The sequence below is a fragment of the Myotis yumanensis genome, unplaced genomic scaffold (genome assembly GCF_028538775.1).
Source record: "Myotis yumanensis isolate MYYU_CA2020_CCGP unplaced genomic scaffold, mMyoYum1.0.hap1 SCAF_2, whole genome shotgun sequence".
Lineage (NCBI taxonomy): Eukaryota > Metazoa > Chordata > Mammalia > Chiroptera > Vespertilionidae > Myotis > Myotis yumanensis.
Window position 1 is genome coordinate 903,449 of NW_027223753.1, and position 22,927 is coordinate 926,375.

The 22,927-nt window shown below is 70.3% G+C and overlaps 1 protein-coding gene across 1 annotated transcript in view; it reads right to left on the reverse strand.

The window, feature by feature from the left end:
* Positions 1-10,192: 10,192 nt before the first annotated feature.
* Positions 10,193-22,927, reverse strand: part of MORN1 (MORN repeat containing 1) — a 28,759-nt gene continuing 16,024 nt past the window's right edge. The window contains exons 11-14 of the mRNA XM_070403884.1: positions 19,666-19,799; positions 19,490-19,554; positions 13,037-13,083; positions 10,193-10,471 (exon numbers count right to left, since the gene is read on the reverse strand). Coding sequence (XP_070259985.1) covers positions 10,269-10,471; positions 13,037-13,083; positions 19,490-19,554; positions 19,666-19,799 — 449 coding nt within the window. The 3' untranslated portion in view covers positions 10,193-10,268. The remainder of the gene's footprint in view (positions 10,472-13,036; positions 13,084-19,489; positions 19,555-19,665; positions 19,800-22,927) is intronic.

Below are 22,927 nucleotides of genomic sequence, written 5' to 3' on the forward strand. Positions count from 1 at the left end.
CTGCCCTCACCCTCCCTCTCAGCTGTGCGAGTCCGTCCTCTGACTGTCCTCTGCGGGGAGCCCCGGCGGCCGCCCCCCCATGCCCTGTGGTCAGGGGGCGACCGCAGGTGGAGGACTCGAACCGTGGCCCTCATCTGGGAGGGGGGTGCCGGGCGCGCCCTCCTGGAAAGAGGAAGCCGCCCACTCGCAGCAACAGCTGCACGGCCTCCCCCCCCCCGCAAGCCGGCCTCAGGGTGCCCTCGGCCTGCACCCCACCCACACCCGGCCCGCCCTGCCCCGCTGCCTGTCCTGCCACAGGGTCACCCCTTCTGCTGGTCAAGGAGAGACCGGCCGGAGCCCCGCGGGCAGGCCCGAGTCTGGTCAGGGGGTTCATGAGCGTCCCAGGCCGCTCCCCACACTCTGCGGGCCTGGCCTCTGGGCAGCTGCTGTCCCAGCCCTGGCTGCACACTTGGGGGACCTGGGGGACCACCACCTGCAGGGACGTGGGGATCCTGTAGGAAAAATGGGGGCTGGCCGACCCCTCTGGCCCTCAAAAAGGTGGGGCTGGGACCCTGCCGGGCGGGCCCAGTGGGATGAGAAACCAGGGGCTTGGATGGGGTCCCAGACCCTCCCCACGGAAGCCACTGCCCTCTGGGGGCAGCCGCCCTGCCCCCTCCGGCCTGCCCCGCCCATGGCCAGGCCCTGGGAGGGGTGCGGACAGAGCGTTTGGGGCCTGGATGCCCGCCAGCCCCTGCCCCCCCGTGTAATGATGACGTGTGCCCTGCCGGCCCCATGCACACAGCCATCTGTGCCCAGGCCGGTGCCAGGGGCTGGGGGCCGCGGCTCCGGCCCTGGAGCAGGTGGCCCCACCGCAGGGGGTGGACAGGCAGGTGGAGCCAGCCCGGCTTGTCTTTGGAGCGTCCTGTGCCGGGCAGGTGTCCGGCCGGACTGGGGTGGGGCCGTATGCTCTGCGCCCGGCCTGGCAGCCGTATGTGCAGGAAGCGTGGCCTAGGCGCTCGCCCAGGTCCCTCCTGCTGCCACGGAGGCCTGTTCCAGGAACCTCCGGGGAGAGGGCACCTTGTGAAGGAGGCAGCTGGAGGTCGGGGCTCAGATTCCCATGCCCAGAAGGCCCCCCTCAGAGGACACGTGTCCAGGGCCACCTGAGTCCAGCTCTGGGCCCTGGCAGGGTTGAGAAAGAGGGAAGGCAGGAGAGGCCGCCTGGTGCCCAGCAACAGCCCCTTGGCACTGAACTGCGGCCCAGGGACAGGCCTGGACAGGCGGGCTGCGGCCAGGCCCCGTGTCCACCCGGAAGGCCGTGGGGTGGCCCGGCATCCGCGTGCTGCTGTGCACGGAGAAGCCAGACCAGCTTGCATGCAGGCCTGGGGGTGTAGGTGTAGCCCCCCCTTCCTCCGCCCTCCCCTGCTCCCCCCAAATCTGGCCAGGCTCCTTGGGCAGCTGGTGCCCAGCCGGGCCCACTCCCGTGAGCACCGACTCCCTGGCTGCCCACCCCAGTCTCCATCCTCCGTCTCGGTGGGGTTCCCAGGTCCACAGCGGGGGTGGGAGTGGGTAGGCAGTGGTCGGGAGACCCCGAAAGCAGGCTGCACGTCACATCCTCCAACACCAAGCCTCCCAGGCTCTGAAGGGGTGGGCGGCCCTCGCTGGGCCTGGCAGAGGGTCTGGGGGCTGGGTCAGGGCTGCTGCTGTGCCTCAAGTTCATGTCTCGGTGTCCGTGGTTCTCTGTGGAGGCACAACCAGAGCGGCTCCGGTGGGACCAGCAGGCAGATGCCGAGCTGCGAGCACGTATGGGTGGCAGACACGGGGGCAGGAGCTGAGGGGCACAGCCCTCTCGCTGCCCAGTGAGTGGGGGCAGGCCAAGAGGAAGGGGCTGGGCCCCAGCAGTGAGGAGTCCCAGGTTCCCAGGGGCTGGCAGGATAGAGCCAGGAACCGGAGGGGCACCCGTACCCCGTCCACGCCAGGGGTCTCCTAGCCGTGGAGGCCGGCGACGGCTGTAAGCATGTACATGCTTGTGTGTGTGCACGCATGTGTGTGCCAACACACGCGTGTGCAGGGTTGGGGGCTGGGAGGAGGGAGATCAGGATCTGCCCTGATGGGGCTCGGGCTCCTGTCACTCACTGAGCTGGCACCAGGCCGGTCAAGATGGTGTCCTTCCCTTCTCCACGGCGCCCTGGGGGCAGCAGGGGCCGGGCAGGCGGGCGAGACCCAGGGGGTCTACCCGGCCCTGGAGGAGGTGGGGCCCACGCCCTGACTTCCTGTCTCTAAGGAAAAAGTCCCAGAAAAGGCTCCGTAGTTTGGGGAGGAGGCTCCCTGCCAGGCTGGGGGGGCGGAGGGGGCTGGGAGGTGCTGCATCCAGAGCGGGGGACCCAGAGGAGGGCTGCAGGGGTGCGGCCTGCGGGTCTCCCCGCCGTGGCCCCTCCCCGCGGGCCATCTGGTTCCCTCCACCCGCTTCTCCAGGCGGAGGCAGGGGCTGGCCGGGACAGGCCGAGTGTGGGGGGCCCGCGGTTCGGCTCCTCCGCGGCAGGGGGGCCGCCCACTACCCCATCTGCACCCCACGCTTGGGGGGGCGGGGCGGGGGTGCCCGGGCAGGAGGCCCGCGATGGGCCCGGCCCGGCCCGCCTTGGGGCGCGCCCCTCGCCCCCAGCGCAGGGGGAGGGCGGGAGAGGGGGTGAGAATGCTGGTTCCCAAACTCCCCAAACCCCTGCTCCTCCGGCCGGGCCGGAAGCCGGGAGGGCGGGTGCGCTGGTCCCCCGCAGCCCCAGGCCCGGGGCCTCCCGGCAGCGCCTCTGGGGGAGCGCGAGCCCCTCCGCCGCCCCCACGCGGAGGCCCGGCGCAGGGGGTCCCGGGTCAGGCGGGCGGGGGGGCCGCTGGGCCGAGAGTCGCCGGCCCGCCCTCGGGGCCCCGCGCTCAGAGGGGCGCAGCCCTTCCTCCGGGGCCGCCTCCGGATCCGCGGCCGGCGGGAGGGCGGGGGGTCCCGCCCGGGAGGGGGACCGGGGACCGCGCGCCTCCCCCGCCGCGGCCGCAGTTCCCATCGCGCCCCCTCGGAAAGCGCGACTCAGCCCCGCGCCCCCGCCGCCCGGTTTCACTTCCCGCCCCCGCCTGGCGTCGCCCGGGCCGTGCAAACGCCCACCCTCCCGGACCTCGACGGCGGGGCCGCGGCTTCCGGGGGGAAGAGGGGGGCGGGGGACGGGGGCGGGGGGGGGCAGTGGCGGCCCCGCGCGCCCCGCCTGCTGCACCCTCCCGCCTCCCCGTGCAGGAACGGGGCTTGTGGGCGGGGCCTGGGGCGGGGGCGGGGCCTGTGAGCGGGGCGGTGGCCTGTGATGGGAGGGGGCGGGGCCTGTGAGCGGGGCGGTGGCCTGTGATGGGAGGGGGCGGGGCCTGTGAGCGGGGCGGTGGCCTGTGATGGGACGGGGCGGGGCCTGCGATCGGGGCGGAGGCGCGCGGGCCTGGGACTCCTCGGGGTGCAGGGGCGCCCTGCGCGGGAAGCGGGGCTGGGGAGGCGGGCACCTCGGGGTGGGGAGGTGTCTCGGGGGCACGTTGAGCTGGAGGCGCCGCCCCCGCTGCACGTGGCTGGGTTCTGGGGCCCCGCGCGCTCCGAGCGTTCACCCAGTGTTCGAAGTCCGAGCGCCCCAGGCCTGGGGTGGGGAGGGGGAGGGGCCCGGTGCGACCCCAAACCCCGGCTGGCGGCGAAGGCGAACTGCAGCTCCCGGGGTGCGGGGAGGGGCGCGGTTCCCCGGGCTGGGCGGGCGCGCCCCTGGGTCTGCGTTCGAATCCGTCTCCGGGGGCGGTCCCGCTCGGCCGGCTTGGCCGCCTTTCTCTGGGGTCCAGCCCCCGTTTTGCGCCGTTTCCGGAGGGAAGCCCCATCCTTTAGGACCCGCGTGCCCGCCGCCCCCCGAGCCCCGAGAAGCGCGTTCCCACGGGTGTCAAAAGCGCCCCTGCGCCCAGACTCCGCCGGGATCCACAGAGGCGCCGGGCAGCCCCTCCTCAACGCCCCCAACTAGGCCTGAGCCAAGTCACCTCCAAGGGCCCAGGGGTGGGGGGAGGCCCCAAGACCAGGGAATGCCACGCGGGGCCTGCGCCTCCTCCCCAGGCTGGGACCCCGTATTCACACCCCTGGGACCCCAGCCGCCCCTCCCGGCTCATCCAGGCCTGGCCCTGTCCTGGCTCCCGCTCCTCTCCCCCCACCAGCCCCAGCTGCCTGGGCCGCCCTCTCCTGCCCCTGTCCAGCAGGTCCCTTCCTGACCGGGCCTGTGGGGTCCCAGGTGCACCCAAACCCCACCCAGGGCCTCGGCCTTCAGGCCCCCGTCCGGTTTCTGCCCCCCTTTGCCCTCTGCCTGGTGGCGTCCTTGAGAGGGGGCTCCCGAAACCCCCGGAGAGCCAGCGCCCCTGAGCCTTGGGCAGGCACCTATGTGTGGGAGGCCAAGGAGGGCGGAGGGGGTGGAGGTGGGCGGCACCCCTCCCTGGCCCCTTCCCAGGCCGCCAGCAGGTGGGCCCACGGGGATCCACGCGCTGGGCTCTGGAGCATTTGTGGGGCGCCCTGTCCTCGCCCCCGTCTCTGGCTGTGGCAGGGGAGGGGGGCTGAGAGTTCTCCGCACCCCTGGGAGGAGGGGTCTCCGGCGTTTTGGGGAGTGTCACCGTCCCGGAGCCCCATGGGGGGGGCTGGTGGCTGAGCCCACACATCTGGCGGGGCCTGTCAGGCTGCCCGGCTAGACAATGGCAGCCCTATTTATAGTGTCTGTCCCGGTCCCTGGCAGTGGGGTGGCCTGCTGGCTCCTGGAGGCCTGGAGGCCTGGGGCCAGGAGCTGCCCTGTGGTCACTGCCTGTCCCCGTTGCTCCCCGCCGCTCCCAGGCTTGCTGAGGGCCCCTGGGTTACTCAGGGCCCTTGGGCAGGGCCCCAGGGCCACGCTCCCCACCTGCTCGACCCCCACCCAGCTCCCAGGGTCCCCTGGGCCCGCCCAGGCTCCGGCTCCTCCGTAGGAGAGGCCCTGGCTGGCCCGCAGTGGCCGCCTCCGGGGAGCAGTGTGCTGGCAGGGCCCAGGCTGAACAGAACCCGGTCTGGCGGGCCGGGCACCGGGGCGCCTCTAGGAAGCCCTGCCCGGGGACAGCTCCCACAGCTGGCCTCACACCCGCCTGGCACGGAGACCGGGCGGCCTGGCCAGGCTGCGGGAAAGGGAGGCCTCCCTGGGGAGTGTCCTGGGTGGCCCGCCTGCCAGGGGCAGAGGAGGCCGGGAGGGGCTGCCGGTGCCAGGCGGGCCGCGGGGGACACGCAGACAGGAAGGGCTCTGTTGTGCTGGCCTCTGGGCCGGCCCTGGGTGGTCTGAGAGGCTAGGCTCCCTGCTGGGAGGTGGGCGGGCGGAGAGGGCAGGTGCTCGCCTCTCATCTCTGTTTCTGTCTCTCCTTCTCTCTCTCTCTGTGTCTCTCTCTGTCTCCATCTCTCTGTGTCTCTGTCTCTCTGTGTCTCTGTCTCTTTGTGTCTCTGTTTGTCTCTCCTTTCCCTGTGTCTCTCTCTCTCTGTCTGTCTCTCTGTGTCTCTGTCTCTCTGTGTGTCTCTGTCTCTGTGTCTCTGTCTCTGTGTCTCTCTCTCTCTCTCTCTCTCTCTGTGTGTCTCTCTCTCTGTCTCCATCTCTCTGTGTCTCTGTCTCTCTGTGTCTCTGTCTCTTTGTGTCTCTGTTTGTCTCTCCTCTCCCTGTGTCTCTGTCTGTCTGTGTGTCTGTCTCTCTGTGTCTCTGTCTCTGTGTCTCTGTCTCTTTGTGTGTCTCTGTCTCTGTGTCTCTGTCTCTGTGTCTCTGTCTCTGTGTGTCTCTGTCTCTGTGTCTCTGTCTCTGTCTGTGTGTCTCTGTCTCTGTCTCTCTCTCTCTGTGTCTCTGTGTGTCTCTGTCTCTGTGTCTCTGTGTCTGTCTGTGTGTCTCTGTCTCTGTGTCTCTGTCTCTGTCTCTGTCTCTGTGTGTCTCTGTCTCTGTGTCTCTGTCTCTCTCTCTCTGTGTCTCTGTGTGTCTCTGTCTCTGTGTCTCTGTCTCTCTCTGTCTGTGTGTCTCTGTCTCTGTGTCTCTGTCTCTGGCTCGCAGACCCCCAACAAGGAACGAAGCTGCCTCTCTTGGGGCAGCACCTGCCAGGTGCTCCAGTGTGGCTGTCACTCAGTAAATCTCTGTTGAGCGAGTCACCGTCGGGGCCAGTGCCCGGTCAGAGGTCAGAGCAGGAGGAGGCCGCTGGGGCCAGGCCTGGGGCGAGGGCTGTGCTTGGCTTTGGCCAGGGCCAGGCCCTGGAGCCCCCTCCCGCGCCTCCTGGGGGCTGCAGAGCTTCCTGGGGAATAAGGTTGGGGGGGGTCTGATGCCACCCCCTCTACCAGCCCCTGCCCACAGCCCCACCCAGAATGGGGCGAGGGTGGCCTGCGCCCAGACCTGGCCCACGGGGGGCGGCTCCCTCTGGGGAGAAGCCGGGGGGCTCTCCAGGCCAGAGGCAGAGGCGGCCCCACCCGCAGGCCTGCGGGAGCCCCTGCCCAGCCTGGATTCTGGGGCAGCGACCAAGTCAAGGTCACTCACTGCCCTGTTCGGCCACCTACCCGGTGGGGGGAGGGGCAGGAGCTCAAAGTTCCAGAGGGAAGTTACAGGGGTGTCCCCCGGGCTCCGCCCTCCTGCCTCCCCCTCCCATGCCACTCTCTGGGGCTGGTCACCAGGCCTCAGCTGGTGCCCTAGAGGCTGGCAGGACCGGAGGGGGGCTGCCCTGTGAGCCTCCCGGCGACTCTGGGCGGCTGCTGGCAGGTGGACGGGCAGGGCCGGTGGCCAGGCGCTGGGGCTGCCCCTCGGGGGGAGGGACATGGGTGCTGTGGGTCACGAGGCCTGTGGGCAGCCTGGGAGCGGCTGGCAGGTGGGGCCTGGCCTGCAGCCACCTGGCTGCTCAGGCGCTTCATGGCCGGACACTGCCCAGCAGGCCTGACGGCCAGGCCAGCGTCGGGGCCCCTCAGGCCTCTGCTGACCCTCCCTCTTCTTTCATTTTTTTAAGAATCCTATGCCCTGGCCGGTGGCTCCAGGTAGTTGCAGCGTCATCCTGTCCAGCACCAGGTTTCGGGGCGATCCCGTCAGCGTGTGTGCCCGAGGCAACCAGTCAGGGTTTCTCTCTCCCTCGCCCCCATTCCTTTCTCTAAAGTCAATTAAAAAAACAAACAGGTCCTGGGGGGAGGATTAAACAAAAAAAACCTGAAAGAAAAGAATTCAAAGTCTGTATGGGGAAGCCTTGGACATCTTGCTTCCCTGTATGATTGTCCGTTCGGCTCAAATAAACTCATAAAAATTCTTAAAATAAAAACTGTCTATGGATTTGCCTGTGGGACACAGTGTAGACTGGGGGCCTGGGGGGGGTAGGAGCGGCTGCCTCAGGTCTGAACCCGCCCGGCACCCCGAAGTGCAGGCCAGGCCCCGGCGCTGTGCCCCCCACCGGCCTCCGCCCGCCAGCCTCCCCGCCCGGGCCCCGCCCGGTTGGCTTTGGTGACTGGAGAGTGGGGTTCACACCGTGTCTGCAGAGTTTACTACTCAGGAGCCGGCCCTGCCCGTGTCCACAGGAGCCGCGTGTGGCTCCCGCCCGTGTCCACAGGAGCCGCGTGGCTTCCCGCCCGTGTCCACAGGAGCCGCGTGTGGCTCCCGCCCGTGTCCACAGGAGCCGCGTGGCTTCCCGCCCGTGTCCACAGGAGCCGCGTGTGGCTCCCGCCCTGGGCTGCGTGATTCGGGGTTAATTCCCGGGACCCTCCTGGCGGGGAGACGCAGCCGCTGCCTCTGTGCCGGCACCTTCTTCTTCCCACACTGAGACATGGTTTCCGCGGTTTTCCTTCGACAGAGATGAGCTTCGTCTTGAAGAGAAGGCAGAGCTGCGGCTGATTGGCTGGGTCCTGGGGCAGCCGCGGGGGGGGGGGGGTGGTTTGCAGAGGGGGGGCCGGTCACCGGGGCCTGCGGAGGCCCTGCCCCGCGTCTGTGCAGCCGCCACCCTCCCGGGCAGCCGTCCCATGGGCTCTGCCTCCGCAGCTTTGGGCAGGAGCCCCCCCCCCAGGCGCTCTGACCCAGAGTCAGCGGCTCCACGCCCATCGGGCACCGGCCCGGCCTCCTCACGGCCCGTCCGGCGGAAGTCCTGCTGAACCAGAAACCTGTGGCCACGAGCTCCTGGAGCCTGAAAGAGGCCCCAGCTGCCCCCCGCCCCCCAACAGCTCAGGCTCACAATTACATCAGCTCCCCCACGAGGCGGCTCTGCACCCCTTTGCCTCTCTCTCTCTCTCTCTCTCTCTCTCCCTCGTTCGCTCCCGCGTGGCCCTGGAGAGGAGCTGTGTAGGGAAGCTCCTGGGGTCCTGCAGGGGCCGCTCCATCATCCCACCCACCGTTGATTGGTGCTGAGGGAAAATTGGTGGGAAACGTTCCAACAGAAACGCCGGGAGGGCGGGCGGTGGGGTGGCGGCCAGGGCAGGCCGGGAAGGAAGGGCGGGCGTCGGGCTGAGGCTGGGCCTCTTGTCTTCCAAGTCAGAACAGTTACCCACATGGCCCCACCTCTGAAGGCCAACCAGCCTCTCTTCCACCCAGTCACCTGACCACCCATCTATCCACCTGTCCATCCATCCATCCACTAATCTGCCCACCCCCTCCTCCCACCCACCACCCATAAACCACCCACCAATCCATCCATCCACCCACCCACCCACCCACCCATCAAACCACCAATCCATCCATCTACCCACCCACCACCCACCCACCCACCTCATTCGTCCATCTACCCACCCACTAACCCCCTCCCTCTTCTTTCCATCTGCTCCCCCGACCCTGCAGCTCACCTGTCAGTCCTTCCTGCCTCTCCCCCACCCCCCCACCTGGCTGGCCTCCAGCGCCTCCCTCACTGCCGGGCGCAGGCGGAGCAGGTGCTCCAGATCCACGCTGACCAGCACAGGTGAGCTCGGCCCCTGGAGGCCACACTGCGCCGGGCACTGAGGCCGCACAGACACCGCCTTCAGGAGATGGCCAACAAGACAGGAAGTGAAGCGCGGGGGAACGAAGGCGGGAAGACGGACCAGGAGCCAGTGGGAGGAGTGGCAGGGGTGGGTGCGCGAGGGGCCGGGAGGCCTCCGGAAAGGGCCGAGGCAGGAGAGTGGAGCAGAGGAGAGGAGGGCCGGGGCGCGTCCAGCTGGGGGGGGGGGGGGGGGGTGGGACTCGGGTCCTGGTAGTGACTGGGTGTCACCTGATGTCACCTGCCGGGACGGTGCGGGCTGGGGATGAGCTTCGAAGGCGGGACCAGACTTGTGGCCACAGAGCGAGGGCAGCCGGTGCCGACTGCTGGGCCTGCGCTGGTCGGGGACGGGCGGGAACTTGGCTCAGAGCACGTTTAGTCTGATGGCCTCCCACACCCTGGGGGGCCGCACCGTCGTCGCTGTACCCCGAGCCTCGCAGCTGGCCGTCATGGTCTGGAGCTGGGGAGAGGCCCAGGGAGGTGGGACGGAGCCCCAGCCCCCACGCTGGGCGGTCAGGGCCTGGTGGGTTGCCGTGGCAGCCCGTGGTCCCTGAGCCACGTGGAGGGGTGTGGGCCTGGCCCAGAGGGTGCCCTGGGGCCCCGAGGGGATGTGCTGACCAGGAGCAGAGCAGCCCTGCAGGCCCCTCCCCGCGCCATTTCCCCGGGAGGAGGAAGCGGGTGGTCAGCTGAGAGGACGGGGAGGAGAGGGGACCAGCGGGCGTGGATCCGGGTTCTCTGGGACGGGTGAGCCCACGGGGAGGGGCGTCCAATGGCGGTGGCACCGCCCGCCCTTCGGTGCTGAGCATGTGTCCCACTGGCCCCCCCACCCCACCCCCATAGCCCCCGCGCGCACCCCGCCAGCCTCGCTCGTCCGGGGTGAAGCTCACATGTGTAGCCCATTTCTTGAAAACCAATCCCCTGACACTGGCCCCCGATCTCTCCTTTGGGAGCCGGTTCTGAGTCCCTAGGCCACCGGCAGGCCCTGCGTCTGCACCGCACCGAGGCTGAGGCCGAGGCCGGGATGAGGGGAGGGGGCGAGCGGGCAGCTGGGCCGGCTGTGCTGCAGGACGGGGAGCGCGTGGGGTGCCGACGGCCACCCAGAGCCGCCGCAGCATGTCGGGGTGGAGGGGCTGCGCTCGGGGCTCTGTCGTCAACGTTGAGCACTTTATTAACACCAGGGGCTCTGGGGAGGGTGGGGGCCGCCTGGGGAGGGTGCGGGTCACCTGGGGAGGGTAGGGGCCGCCTGGGGAGGGGGCGGGGGTGGCGCCCCAGGAAGCAGCGGCGGCGTTTCTGTCCCTTCAGGACGAGGTGGTGTCCGGAGGGGACGCCTGTCCCCGGGGGTGGGCGGCCTCCCTGGGTCCAGGCTCGGGGGCGCTCTCCAGGGCGGGGGTGCTGCTGGCCGGGCCCCTGGCGGACACCCGGAGGTGTTTGAAGGCCGTGGGCAGCCTGCGGCCCAGGAACGGGGGGGTGGTCACGTCCTGGATCATGATGACATACTCCCCTGTGGGAGGAGGAGAGGCTCTGACCGACCCACCCCCCATGGCACCCCAGAGCCTCCCGCCCGCCCCCACCTGCCCGGACCTGGCTGCCCTCTGCCCAGCTGCTGGGGCACACGGTGAAGAAATGAATTTGGGCCCTGGCTGGTGTGGCTCAGTGGATAGAGCATCGGCCTGTGGACTGAAGGGTCCCGGGTTCAATTCCCGGTCGGGGCACAGGCCCAGGTTGTGGGCGAGATCCCCAGTGTGGGGCGTGCAGGAGGCAGCCGATCCATGATTCTCTCTCATCATTGACGTTCCCTCTCTCCCTCTCCCTTCCTCTCTGAAATCAATCCTACATCATAGAAGGCTAATATGCAAATAGACCGAACAGTGGAACGACCTGTTGCTATGACGCGCACTGACCACCAGGGGGCAGACGCTCAATGCAGGAGCTGCCCCTGGCGGTCAGTGCGCTCCCACAGGGGGAGCACTGCTCAGCCACAAGCCAGGCTGACGGCTGGCGGTTGGCGAGCACCATGGCCTCTCCCGCCTGTCTGGCAGCCGGGCCTCCCCCGAGGGCTCTGGACTGCCGAAGGGTGCAGGCCGGGCTGAGGGACCCCCCCCCCCCCCCAATGCACAAATGGCGCACACCCGGCCTCTAGTGAAAATATATTTAAAAAAAGAAATGGATTTGGGCGAGTGAACTACCTGCACCCTCAGGACACAGGCCCGGCTGCAGCGTGAGCTCCTGGGGCCGAGCTGAGGGGGGCTGGGCAGGGCCCCATGGGGGGCGCGGGGGGCAGAGAGCGCCCTTCCCGCTGAGGGCCGCATGACTGGGATCCTTTAGAAAGTCCCTTCCCACCTTTTAGGAGAAAGATAGTTCATTCCCTCTAAAATGTTTTTCCAAATAACCAAGGCTCTGAAGACCTGGCTGCCTATTTTGAAGCCCCCCCTATTCTGCTGGGGGAGCAGTTTGGGGGGTTGTGGGGGACCGGGGTGTGGGGGGACGGCTCTGCTGGGGGAGCAGTTTGGGGGGTCATGGGGGACCAGGGTGTGGGGGGACCGCTCTGCTGGGGGAGCAGTTGGGGGGTCGTGGGGGACCGGAGTGTGGAGGAAGGAAAAGCACTTCCCCTCTCTGCAGCCCGAACACTGCCTGGAGAGCCTCAAAGTTGGAGAAACAGAAAAAGGAAAACGAGGACTCAGAGTGAGGTTGCCACGGAAACCGGCCCTCCCTCCCGGCGGCGGGCTGGCAGGGCTCGTGGAAAAAGCTCGCGGCCTCCGGGCTCACAAGGAATGCGCAGCTGAGCGGGCGGAGGGAGGCGCTGCCCGGAGAGAGAACGTGCGGCGCCCGGGCCCCAGGACAGGCGGGGGGAGGGGGGGTACCCCGCTCGGCCGGGCTGGGGGTGCGTCCCGGGCAGGACCCAGGACCGAGAGGACCGGCCGGCCGGCGGGAGTGGGCTTGGCCCGGAGTCAGTTCCTCTGGAGCCGCGGGTGGGGGCCCGGCTGGGGCGCTGGGAGGGGCCGCATTCCGCAGCCCGGGCGCCGGCCCCGCGGGCGGAGGGGGCACATGGCAACGCCGTGTTTCCGGGCGTCTCTAGGTGTTCCCGGGAGCGGCCACCCCGGGCGGGGGCCCCGCGGGGACTCCGTGGGCAGCGGCCACAGCCCAGCCCAGCCCTCCTCTGACCCCGTCCCGAGGCCTCGGCGGAGGGAGGGAGCCTGGCCGGTGGCCACCCCGCTGGCCTCAGCCACCCAGGCCCGGCCCGGCCGCCACGTGGTCCTGGTGGCCCAGCGCCCCGGCGTCCCCACAGCCCGGCCCGGAAGCTCTTCTCCTTGGGCCCTCGAAGTGCAGGCGACCCACAGGGGCCCCCCAAGACAGCAAGGGGCGTCCCCTCCCCCCTCCCCCCCTCTTAGGTCACACATGGGGGTCCTGAAAGGGGGTGATCCCGGGCCAGCCCCGTCGGAGGGTCAGCACACGGCTGGGGGCCTGCCAGGCCCGGCTGCACCCACATCAGGACCTTCCTGGGTGGGGAGGGCTCGGACCTGGGCACCCAGCTGGGCTGCGGGCAGAGAGCCCGGGGCCGGGGCGCCCCTGCCCTGGACACCCCCACCCCCCACAGCCTCCCAAGGGGCCACGCCTTGGTGAGGACCCTGGGCCAGTCCACGCCCCCCACCCGCCCAGGCCCCATGGTCCTGCCTCTGGGGGTGCCCGCCCAACCCGAGGCCCAGCCTGTAGCCACGTTCAGAGGGGAGCAAGCACCTGCCTTCCAGAGGTGACGGATGGTCTACTGCAGTGATGGTGAACCTTCTGAGCTCGGCGTGTCAGCATTTTGAAAAACCCCAACTTAACTCTGGTGCCGTGTCACATATAGAAATTTTTTGATCTTTGCAACCATAGTAAAACAAAGACTTCTATTTTTGATATTTATTTTATATATTTAAATGCCATTTAACAAAGAAAAATCAACCAAAAAAATGAGTTCGCGTGTCACCTCTGACACGCGTGTCATAGGTTCGCCATCACTGGTTACTGGACAGCTCGCGCCCCCCCACTGCCCGCGCCCCCACTGCCCGCGCCCGCGCCTGCCTACCTAGGGGGGCCTCGGTCCCCGTCTCTGCCTCAGCCGCCCCGTCAGGCCTGCGGGGAGAAGAAGGGAGGCCCTGAGTGCACATCCCAGGGCCCACGTGTGGCACCCCTCCCCACACACATGCACACCAGGTGACAGTGACCGCTAGTTCCCGGGAGGGCAGCCCCTGCCCAGCGGCTCGGCCGCCGCGGAGCCCCGTGCCCGCCGCCTCCGGTCACTCCATGCTTTGGCCGCTTTCTGAGGGCCCTGCTCGCCCTGCGAGGCCTCGGCACCTCGATGCCCCTGGAGGCGGCGCCGGCCGGGGCCGGCACCCGGGGCCACAGTGCGGGGGGGCCCTGGAAGGCCAGGGGGTACCGGGTGGCTGTCCTGGCCTCCAGGCCCCCCTCTGCCTCAGGGTCAGCGTGTCTGGCCCCCCTGGCCGGGCCCTGCCCCTGGAGGAGGGGCCACGAGGCTGGGGCCGCTCTCTGCCCTCGGCCTTGGCATCTCGCTGTCTGAACCCAGACGTGGCACCAACAGCCGTAGCTGGAGGGACAGACCCACCCCCTCGCCGGCCGGCGCCGCCTCCAGGGGCATCGAGGTGCCGAGGCCTCGCAGGGCGAGCAGGGCCCTCAGAAAGCGGCCAAAGCATGGAGTGACCGGAGGCGGCGGGCACGGGGCTCCGCGGCGGCCGAGCCGCTGGGCAGGGGCTGCCCTCCCGGGAACTAGCGGTCACTGTCACCTGGTGAGGAGGGAGCGGGAAGGTGGGGATGGAGGCAGGAGGGGCAGCCCGGCCAGGCCCGTGTCGTCGGCAGGTGGACAGAGCTGCCCAGCCCTGCTGCCCGAGGTGGGCATCTCCAGACCCGTCTGGGCATGTCCGTCCGAGCAGAGGGCCCTGGGGCCAGGTTTGCTGTGCAGTAAGCGACGGGCCCCCCGCCCGCCCCAGCACCCGGGGGTCAGCTGCCTGCGGAACCGCTGGGCCCTGATGCACGTCCTTGGGGGACGAGGCCGCTGGTGCAGTGTGGGCGCCCCGAGTGGGCGCCCAGAGTCCTCTGGCCTCGGACGTGCAGCCTGGGTGACAGACTGGGCCCTGCCCTGAATTGTCCAACCCAAGGCCTTGGAGGCAGCCAGGAGCCCCCCCTCCGTGGCCCCGTTTTTTGCCATCAGAGGGCGGGGAGCGGGGGCGCCCTGACGGGTTCGGCGACCAGCCAGGCCGACCCCCGGCCAAGCTGAAATGCCACATGCCTGGTTTGGGTGATAAAAATTTAAAGACAAAAGGTTTTAAAATTCATTTCGAGCAGGGGTGGGGGGCGTTGGACGGGCCTCGGCTCAGCCCCCGGAGCCGGAGCCGCGTTTCGGTTGGAGGTGGGGGGGGTATGGGGGGAGGCAGGTAAGTAATTTAGCGCTAAGAATAGCCAGAGTCCCCGGGCTGCGCGTTAAGGGAAGTGAACGGGTTGCGAGGAGCCGAGCGTTTTTACAGAACCCCCAGGGCTGCGAGCAGACCAGCAGACGGCCGCCGGGGCGCAGGCCAGAGGCGCCAAGGGCTGAGGTTCCCGCGGACCCCGCGGGTCGGGCCTGGCGTCCCGGGAGGCAGAGCACCGAGGGCCCTGCTGACCCTGGGCGGCCGTGGGACCCACCCACGCCGATCGGGCACCGAGTGTGTGCACAGCGCGGAGCGGAGCCTCCGGCTTCCTCCGCGGACCCTGCGCCCCGAGAGGCCCACGGGCGGGGGCGGGGGACACGGCGGGGGCTGGGAGCCTGGGAGTGGGCTCTGGCCAGGGCTGGCCCCCGACCGGCTTCTCCACCGTCAAGATTTCCTCTCGGTCCCGACTGGCGTGGCTCAATGGTCAAGCCTCGGCCTAGGAACCAGGAGGTCAGGGTTCGAGTCCAGTCAGGGCACAGGCCCGGGTTGTGGGCTTGATCCCCAGTGGGGGGCGTGCAGGAGGCAGCCGGTCCATGATTCTCTCTCATCATTGATGCTTCTATCTCCCTCTCCCTCTCCCTTCCTCTCTGAAATCAATAAAAATATTTTTTTTTTTAAAAAAGAAAGAAAGAGTTTGATCCTTTGGGGCTTTGCCGTTAAGCTTTGCTCTGTGAGTTTGAGAGGGTTCTTCCCCAGGGAGGGCCTGGTGTTCCCGCACCCCGTGGCCACGCCCCCCCTTTCCCTGAGAGGGTCCCATCGGAGCTGCGCTTCTAGGTCAGGGGCCCGCAGGGCTGGCTGGCGAGCGGCGAGCGTACCTGACCCTGAGCGGAGCCGTGGCCAAGGCGGTGACCCCTGCAGCCTGGGTCGGACCCGGGGCCGCAGCCACGCTCCGTGGCCTGGCTCTGAGGGTCTCCGAGTGGCTGGGGCGGGGAAAACCCCTGGTCAGAGCTGAGACTCCGGCCACAACGGGTGGAAGCAGCACCGAGTGGGCCGGAGCCCAGGCCCCGCACAGCCGGCTTCTTGGCTGGGGCCGCGGAGCAGAGTGAGGCTCGGGGAGCGGGCGTGGACCCCTGGGCCGAGCGCTCAGTGGGCGGCGGGAGGAAGGGGGCCCTGTCCTGAGGGACCCTTCCCGGTGAGCCAAGGCCTCCAGCAGCCCGTGTGGCCCAGGCCCGTCCACCCCAAGGCCCAGCCAGACCCTCGGGGTGTGGGCCTGGCGGCCCCGGGGTCAGACAGGCGGCCCGTGCTGCAGACCAGACGTAGAAACCACGGCCCGGCCGCACGGGGGCAGGGGCACAGGCTCGGGTGGGTGTGGCCCCGAGGCCTGACCTGGGCGTGGGCCCCTGGGGCCTGGTCAGGGAGGCCCCGCGGGGAGTCTGGGTCAGGCCGATGCTGGGGCAGGCACTTCTGCTCAGCCTGTGACGTCACGTGAGAGCCCAGCCCCAATTAGACACAAACTGGGGGAACGGTCCCCGAGGGCGGCGGCTGCAGGGGGCCAGGGGCTCTCCCCACCTGCCCTGCCCACGAGGCCGCGAGGCCGTGGCTGGGCCAGCGCCTGCTCCTCGCCCGCCGTCCCCTTAGCCTCGAGGGCAGAGCAGCCTGGGGCAGCTAACTGCTGGAGCCTGGCTGCCCTCGCTGGGGGCCAAGCTGGAAACTGTCGTCGCCTCCCTGGGACCCCCAGGAATCGGAGCCCCAAGCCCAGGGGGCTCAGCCGGCCGTCGAGGGCCCTCTGTCCCTGGGCAGCCGGAGGCCTCGCCTCACCCGGCTCCAGAAGCCTGGGGGCCACGGCCACATGGCCCCTCTGAGTGAGCCCCTCACACCCCCGCACGCACAAGAGGCTAATGAACCCCCAGCCTGGCCTGGGGCTGAGGGGTCGGCACCATTTAGGGGCCCCGTCCCCTGTGGGCAGCGGGCTCCAGGCCCAGGGAAGCCTGCAGGGTGTTCTCAGTTTGGGGGTACCTGCCAAGGGGGGCCGTGAGCGTGGGACAAGGGAACAGCCCCACCCCCAGCCTCCCTCTGCGTGGTCCCCGTTCCAGCCCTGCCTCAGGCGGAGGCATCGCTGGCTGCAGGAGGGGTGAGGGGGAGGGGGAGGGGGGGTTGAGGGTGGCCAGCTGCTCCCCTGCCCCCCTCACACCTGCTCCGCTCCCCACTGCTGCTCGGGCTCGTCTCACGGCCTTTAACAGTTTTTAGAGTCAAGCACCCAGCCCACCCCTTCCTCTCCTTCTCCCTGGACGCCCACCCTGGGAGGGAGGCTGAGCCCACCCGCAGGTCCTGGCCGGGGAGGGACAGGGGACAGAGGCCACGTGCCCTGGGGCCTGCAGCCTGGACGCCCGGTGACTGCAGCCCCATGGCTTCTATGGGGCTGCTGTGCTCCCAGGAGCTCCCCCGCCCCCCGCCCGGCCTACCTGGGTCCCCCAATTTGCCAGGACACTGCCCGGCTCAGGGCCACCACAGCCAGGAGGAGTCCCCTGACCACTCCCTGTGACCGAGGCTTCTCCCGGCCGCGGGGCTGGCACCTGGGAGAGGACAGGCCGCCACCCGAGCGTGTCCTCCGGGGCCCGACGACCCTGGTGGCTGCTGCCCAGAGCTCCTGGTCCCCGTGGGGCCAGCCGGGGGGCTCACCCTGCCCCAGGCTGCTCTGCCCTCGAGGCTAAGGGGACGGCGGGCGAGGAGCAGGCGCTGGCCCAGCCACGGGGGGCGAAGGCCTGTGCTCGCTGTGATGCTCGGCAGTCGCCCCAGACCTGAGCGGAGGGGGCGGGCTGTGAGCCCAACCACTGGCCCCACAGAGCTATGAACCAGCTCCCCCTGTGTCAGCTGCTCCCGAGTCCCAGTTAAACCGTTTTCCTCTGAGCGAGCGGGAGGGCCTGGGGGGAGGCGGCGGGGGGGTGGGGGGGGGCCCGACGGCGGCCAGGATCTCTGCGGAGCCCTCACGAGCAGCCGTGGGCCTGCAGGGCCGGGCGGCCGCCCTGGCAGTGCGTGGCGCTGGGCTGAGGGCTGAGGGCTGAGGGCTGTGCCCGGGCTCCCACAAGTCCCCCAGCGCCTGTAGGGCTCCTGGGGGAGAGGCCGGGCCCCAGGCCCAGGACCTCGCGTGGCGGCCGCGCCTGTGAAATCCAGTCCGGGCTTTGCCGCCGACACCACGCGGCCGGCCTGTCATGTTGTGAAATTCCGTCATGAGCCAGGAATGTCTCCGCAGGAATGCCAGGCGGGACGGGAACAGGCCTCCCGGGGAGCGCGGGCGGCTCTGTGACGGGCAGGCTCACCTGGCCCCGCGAGGTGGCAGCTCAGGGACCCACGTGGAGAGAGTGTGAAGCCGCTGCGGGGTCCCGGGGCCTGGGCTGAACGGCACCCCCTCCGAGGCCCGCCAGCTCCGTCCTGCCATCCTCCGGCCTTTCCGCGTCCGTGGGGCGCGATGGCGGCACTGACCGGCCGGGAGCGTGAGCCGCGCGAGGCTGGCCCTGGCTTTGAGGGTCACCGGGCGGAGGAAGGGGGCTCCTGGCCCGGCCGAGGCTGTGCTGAGGGTCAGGGGGGCCCGGTCAGCTCGACACCCCCAGGACTCCAGTGGCTGAGGGACGGCGCCGGCCTTGTCCACGCGTGTCTCCCCCGTGGGGCGCGGCCACCTGATCACTGCTTCGCCCCCTCCCCGGCCTGGGCCGACCCGGGAGGCAGAGCTGCTCACGGGTCGCTCGTGCCAGCCTGCCGCCAGGAGCTCCTCGCCCTGTGCCCACACCCCACGGCCATGTCGCCGCCGTGTCCCAGGGCCCCGGACACAGCGCGGGGAGCGGGGCGGGCGGCCTGGCTGGACTGGGCCCGGCCTTGCGGGCTCTGCCTCTGCCTGAGCCAGCTCAGGGGGGACCCAGGAGCCCTGCACCCCCTCTCAGCAGCGGGTCAGGCCCAGCTGCCCCACTCCGTGCAGAAAGGTCTGCCCAGGGAACCCGTGAGGGTGGGGAGGCCTCACAGCAGGTCCTCGGGGAGCGAATGAGGCAGCCCCGTGCGGGGTGGGGGGTGGGGGTGGGGGTGGCGAGAACATTCAGGCAGAAAGCGCCGGGGGCTCGAGGGGGCAGGAGCCCTGGGCCCCTCCTCCACCTGCCTGTGGGCCCCTCATTCACAGCCTGGAGCCGGGCGGCTGGGTGGGCTCAGCAGGGCATCAGGGGAATCGAGTACCAGCCCCCGCTCGGGCCCCCTTCACCCCCTTCCTGTGGCTGAGCCCCTGCAAATGCCCTGCCCCCCGGGGGGACCCAGCCGGGAACCACACACCCTCGGCCTCCGCTCCGCAAGGCAAGGGCTCCTTAATGCGAACCAGACGCCGTGTCTGCGAGGCCCGGCGGCGGGAAGGCGGGAAGGGTGGTTCCCACAATTCCAGAGGGTGGGCTGTTTGGGTCAAGAGCCAGGTGAGGGTGGAGGGAGCTGGTGCCCAGACCAGAGCAAGGCAGCTGGGGGCGGGGGGGGGGGGCACCCGCGGCAGAGCAGGTGGAGGCCCTGGGGCAGGCTCCTCCACTCGCCCTGGGTGGGGCTCGGGCACAGAGCTGGGTCCCTGGCGGAGGCCTGAGGCCCCGGCTTCTCATCAGGCGTCCAGGCAGGGGGGGCGGGCGGGAGGGTGTGAAGGAGGCCAAGGGCCCCTGAGGCCCGGGAGGGGGGCTCGGGCTCGGGCTCTGACGGGAGGAGGCGCACGGGTTGCTGCTCCCCTGTGCCCGTGTGGCCCAGCCCGCCCTGCCCGCAGGGGCTCCTGAGGAAAGCGCCCGGCCACTCGCTGCCGCCCCTGCTCCAGGTTACGTCCCCTCGTCCCCTCGGTGCTAGGAAGGGGCCCGGGCTCCCCTGGAAGCAGCAGGCCCGGCCGGGCCCCCATTGTCCAGGCCACAGAAGCCTTGGCCACCGCAGGGCCGGCTGAGGCCTGTGGTATCTGTGGGGTTGAAGACGGGGGAAACCGAGGCAGGTGTGTGGGGAAGGGTGCCCCGCCCCCACCTGAGACTGCACACCTGGGAGGCCGGCCGACGGCCCACCCGTGGCCCAGCCGCTGGGCAGCAGACGAACCCCCAAACGGCCTGAGGGTGGGCCCCTCCTACCTGCTGCCTCCCGGGGGGTCCTGCGTGGTGGGCGTCCCTGTCCCGGGGCTCGGGCCGCTGGCCTCCTGCGGGGAGCAGGGGGGAGGCTCAGGGGCTCCCACAGCCCCCAGCCCCCCACGCACTGGCTGCAGCGTGGGCAGCGGGCGGACCGGCCCGTGGGGGTCTCCCCGCCCTACCTGGTGCGGGCCGTCCAGGAACGGGACGGGGTGGTAGCCGGGCGGAGGGGCCCCCAGGCGGACGTCCTCGAACTGGGCGCAGCCTCGCTCCGCTCGCCGACAGCCCTCAGGACAGCAGGACCGGTCTCGCCCGGCTGAGGAGAGAGGTTCCCCAGGAAGATGGCCCCCGGGCCCCTGAGCACACAGAGCGCCGCCAGCGAGCCCTTCCCGCGGCCCAGGTGGGGCGGCCGGCGGGCGGGCTGGGAGGGCTCCCGCCACAGCAGCCAACCGGCCGTGCCCGCCCCCGAGCACCCGTGACCAGGACACGGACATGGACACGCGGACACGCTGCCGTCGGGGCTGCAGAGGTGGTGCCTCAGGCACAACCAGGGCCCCCGGGAGCCCGGAAACCCTCAGGGTCTGGGCCGGGCCTGTGTGTCCCTGCAGGGGGTGCCCCACCGTGGCCCTGCCCCTCCTGGGGTGCCCAGGTGTGAGGGTGAAGGCCCCCCTGGCAGGAGCTGCCAGACAGCCGCCCCCCCCCCCCCGCTCTTTCCACAGAGACTGCGACGTTAGGTTGGTGCAGGTCCCCCCAGACGCAAACACCCACAGGCCAGGACCCCTGCCTGTCCCTGGGGGACGGCCCTGCCCGGCTCACACGCCTGCGGAGGGGGCTGGGCCCCCAAGGGGTGGCTGGAGCCGGTCGGGGCGGGCGGGGCGCTCGGCTACAGAGTCTGCAGGGGGCTCAGCGAGTGGACGGCCTTGTCATCGTGGCCTGGACGGGGCCCTGGGGCCGCGGCCTGAACGCCCCTCCCGGGGCCCGTCTGGGGGAGCGAGGCCGCGGGCCCAGACGTGCCTCCAAGTTGCAGGTGGGGGAGTCTGACCCCCTCCTTCTGCAAGGACCTCGCTCACCACCCCTCCCCCGCCAGCGTTTGCCGGGCTGCCCTGTTTGCGCCTCGGCAATGGTGGGGACGGACCCCAGCTCTGCGCCCTCTGCCCAGGTGACTGCCCGGTTGGGCTGCACGGCGGGCACCGAGGCCGCCAGCTCCTCCGCTCGCAGCCTCAGACCCGAGGTGTCGCCCGCCGTCTCCCGGGGCTCAGGGGGCACAAAGGGCAGCGGGTGTGCAAATCACCGGCCACCAAGCCAGCCTGAGCCCCGCCCCCCTCGGTCCCTGGACACGCGTGTGCGTCCACCGCCCCTCGGCACCCGCTCTGCACACACCCGCCGCGACGCCCACATGGGCCTGCACCCCTGGCCACCAGCTGGTCCACTCATCGGTCCACGTGCGTCTCCCAGCGACGTCTCCACCCGGCGCCCCCGGGTTCCCGTATCGGAGGCACAGCCCCTCCCCCTCGCCAGCGCCCCCTCCCGGCCCCAGCACCTCCGCCTGACGCTGCGCTGCCCCCACCTGGGCCTCTCCTCGGCCCCACCTTGGGGTGCAGCCAACGGCCCCGCCTCTCACCCACTTTGCGCTGTGCCTCCACCCCTCACACTGCAGCGTGGCGTCCAGCCCCCCCCCCCACCCCCTGGGCCGGCCTCCAGATGGCCACACCCTCGAGCCCCAGCCGCCTCACTCACACCCTGGGTCACCCTGGGCCCCTTGGCCTCTGCGCACTCCAACCTGGGGCCCCCTCACCCCTAAACCCCCGAAACGAAAAGGCTGAGGGCTGCTGGCAGCTCCCAGGAAAGGAAGGGTGGCTGAGTTCTGGTCAGACACAGCGGCAGCCCTGGCCGGCGCGGCTCCGTGGACAGAGCGTTGGCCTGCGGGCTGAAGGGTCCCGAGTTCGGTTCCGGTCAAGGGCACAGGCCCGGGTTGTGGGCTCAAGCTCCAGTGGGGGGCGTGCGGGAAGCAGGCGGTCCATGATTCTCTCTCATCGTTGATGTTTCTCTCTCTCCCTCTCCCTTCCTCTCTGAAATGTGCCGGCTGCTGCCTCCCGCCGCTGAGGCCCTGGGCCCTGAGCACCCCGAGAGCAGGGAGGGTCCCACGCTCGCCTCCGCTCAGGGGGGACCCGCCTCAGCCGCCGGGCCCTGAGCCGCTCCTGCGCACGCACTTGGGGGCGCTGCCCGGCCAGGCACCCGGAGCTGGGCCTGTGGGCAGAGGCCCCTCCAGCTCGGAGCGCCCGGAACGGTGGATGGTAGTTATGGCAACTACGGCTTCGTCAGCAGGACCGGGTCGCCGTGCAGCCCCCGGAGGGACGCGGCCGGCCGAGCGGCGGGGGAGCGGGCGGTGTGACCTCTCCGAGGAAAATGCCTATTAATTATCGTTTTGCAGCGACTCCATTAGGTCCCTAATCACCTGTGTAGGACGCGGAGGCGACGGGAGAAGCCGCCGGAGAAACGGGGCTCCAGGGGCCGCCGTGACCGCTGTGGCCGGGCCCTCGCCAGGCGGGAGCCGGCACAACCTGATGTTTTCCCCATTTAAGTGACTAAAGCAAACGTGACTGGCCCTCGGGGGGCGGGCAGGACTCGCCGGAGGTGAGGGCACACCGCCTCCTCCTGGGGCGGACGGACGCCAGGGCCAGGGCCTCGCTCCTGAGACGCCTCTGCCCGGTCCGGGCGCTGAGGGCCTGTCCAGCTGATGCCCAGACCGCCAAGGCCACGGTCACAGGGGAGAGCGCCCACCCGCCCCGCGGCCGAGCAGGCGTGGCCAGGCTGTGAGATGCCAGGCTCCCGGCACCTGAGGAGCGTCCGGTGCGCCCCTCCCTAGAGGCGTCGGTCCCCGGTGAGTGCACAGTGACCCTCTGGAAGGCTGGTCCCGTGGGCGCAGGGTCACGCCGCCCGCCCTCGGGCCAGACCGAGCCCCGTGCCGCCCGCCCCCTCGCCTCTCTCCCCGGATCCTGGAGCTTCTCCACCCGGCGGTCCCCAAGGAGCTGCTGGGAGGGCTGCATGCGTGTGATCCCCGCTCCTGCCCTCTGGCTGCGCCCACGTGGCCACAGTCAGAGGGAGGCAGGTGCTTCGGGTCCCAGACCCGGCCCGGGCGGCAGGAAGGAGGAGACCACGGGTGTCCATCGGACCCCAGGCTAGACAGGTCCGATGGAGCACCCGGCAGCTGTCCCCCCCAACTTCCACCCCCTCCACCCCCGTGTCCCCGCCCAACAGCTCCTCCTCCTCCTTCCTGGAGCCCCCAGAACTCGGGGCAGCTGCCGGGCCAGGAGCCTGTGTCCCGGACAGTGGGAGCTGTGGTCTCGGGACCCACCCTCTGGGGCCCGGCTCCAGGCAGACGCACCTGACACCCCAAGGTTTGAGTTCATCCCGTGCTGGCCCTGGGGGCCGAGCGGCATCTGT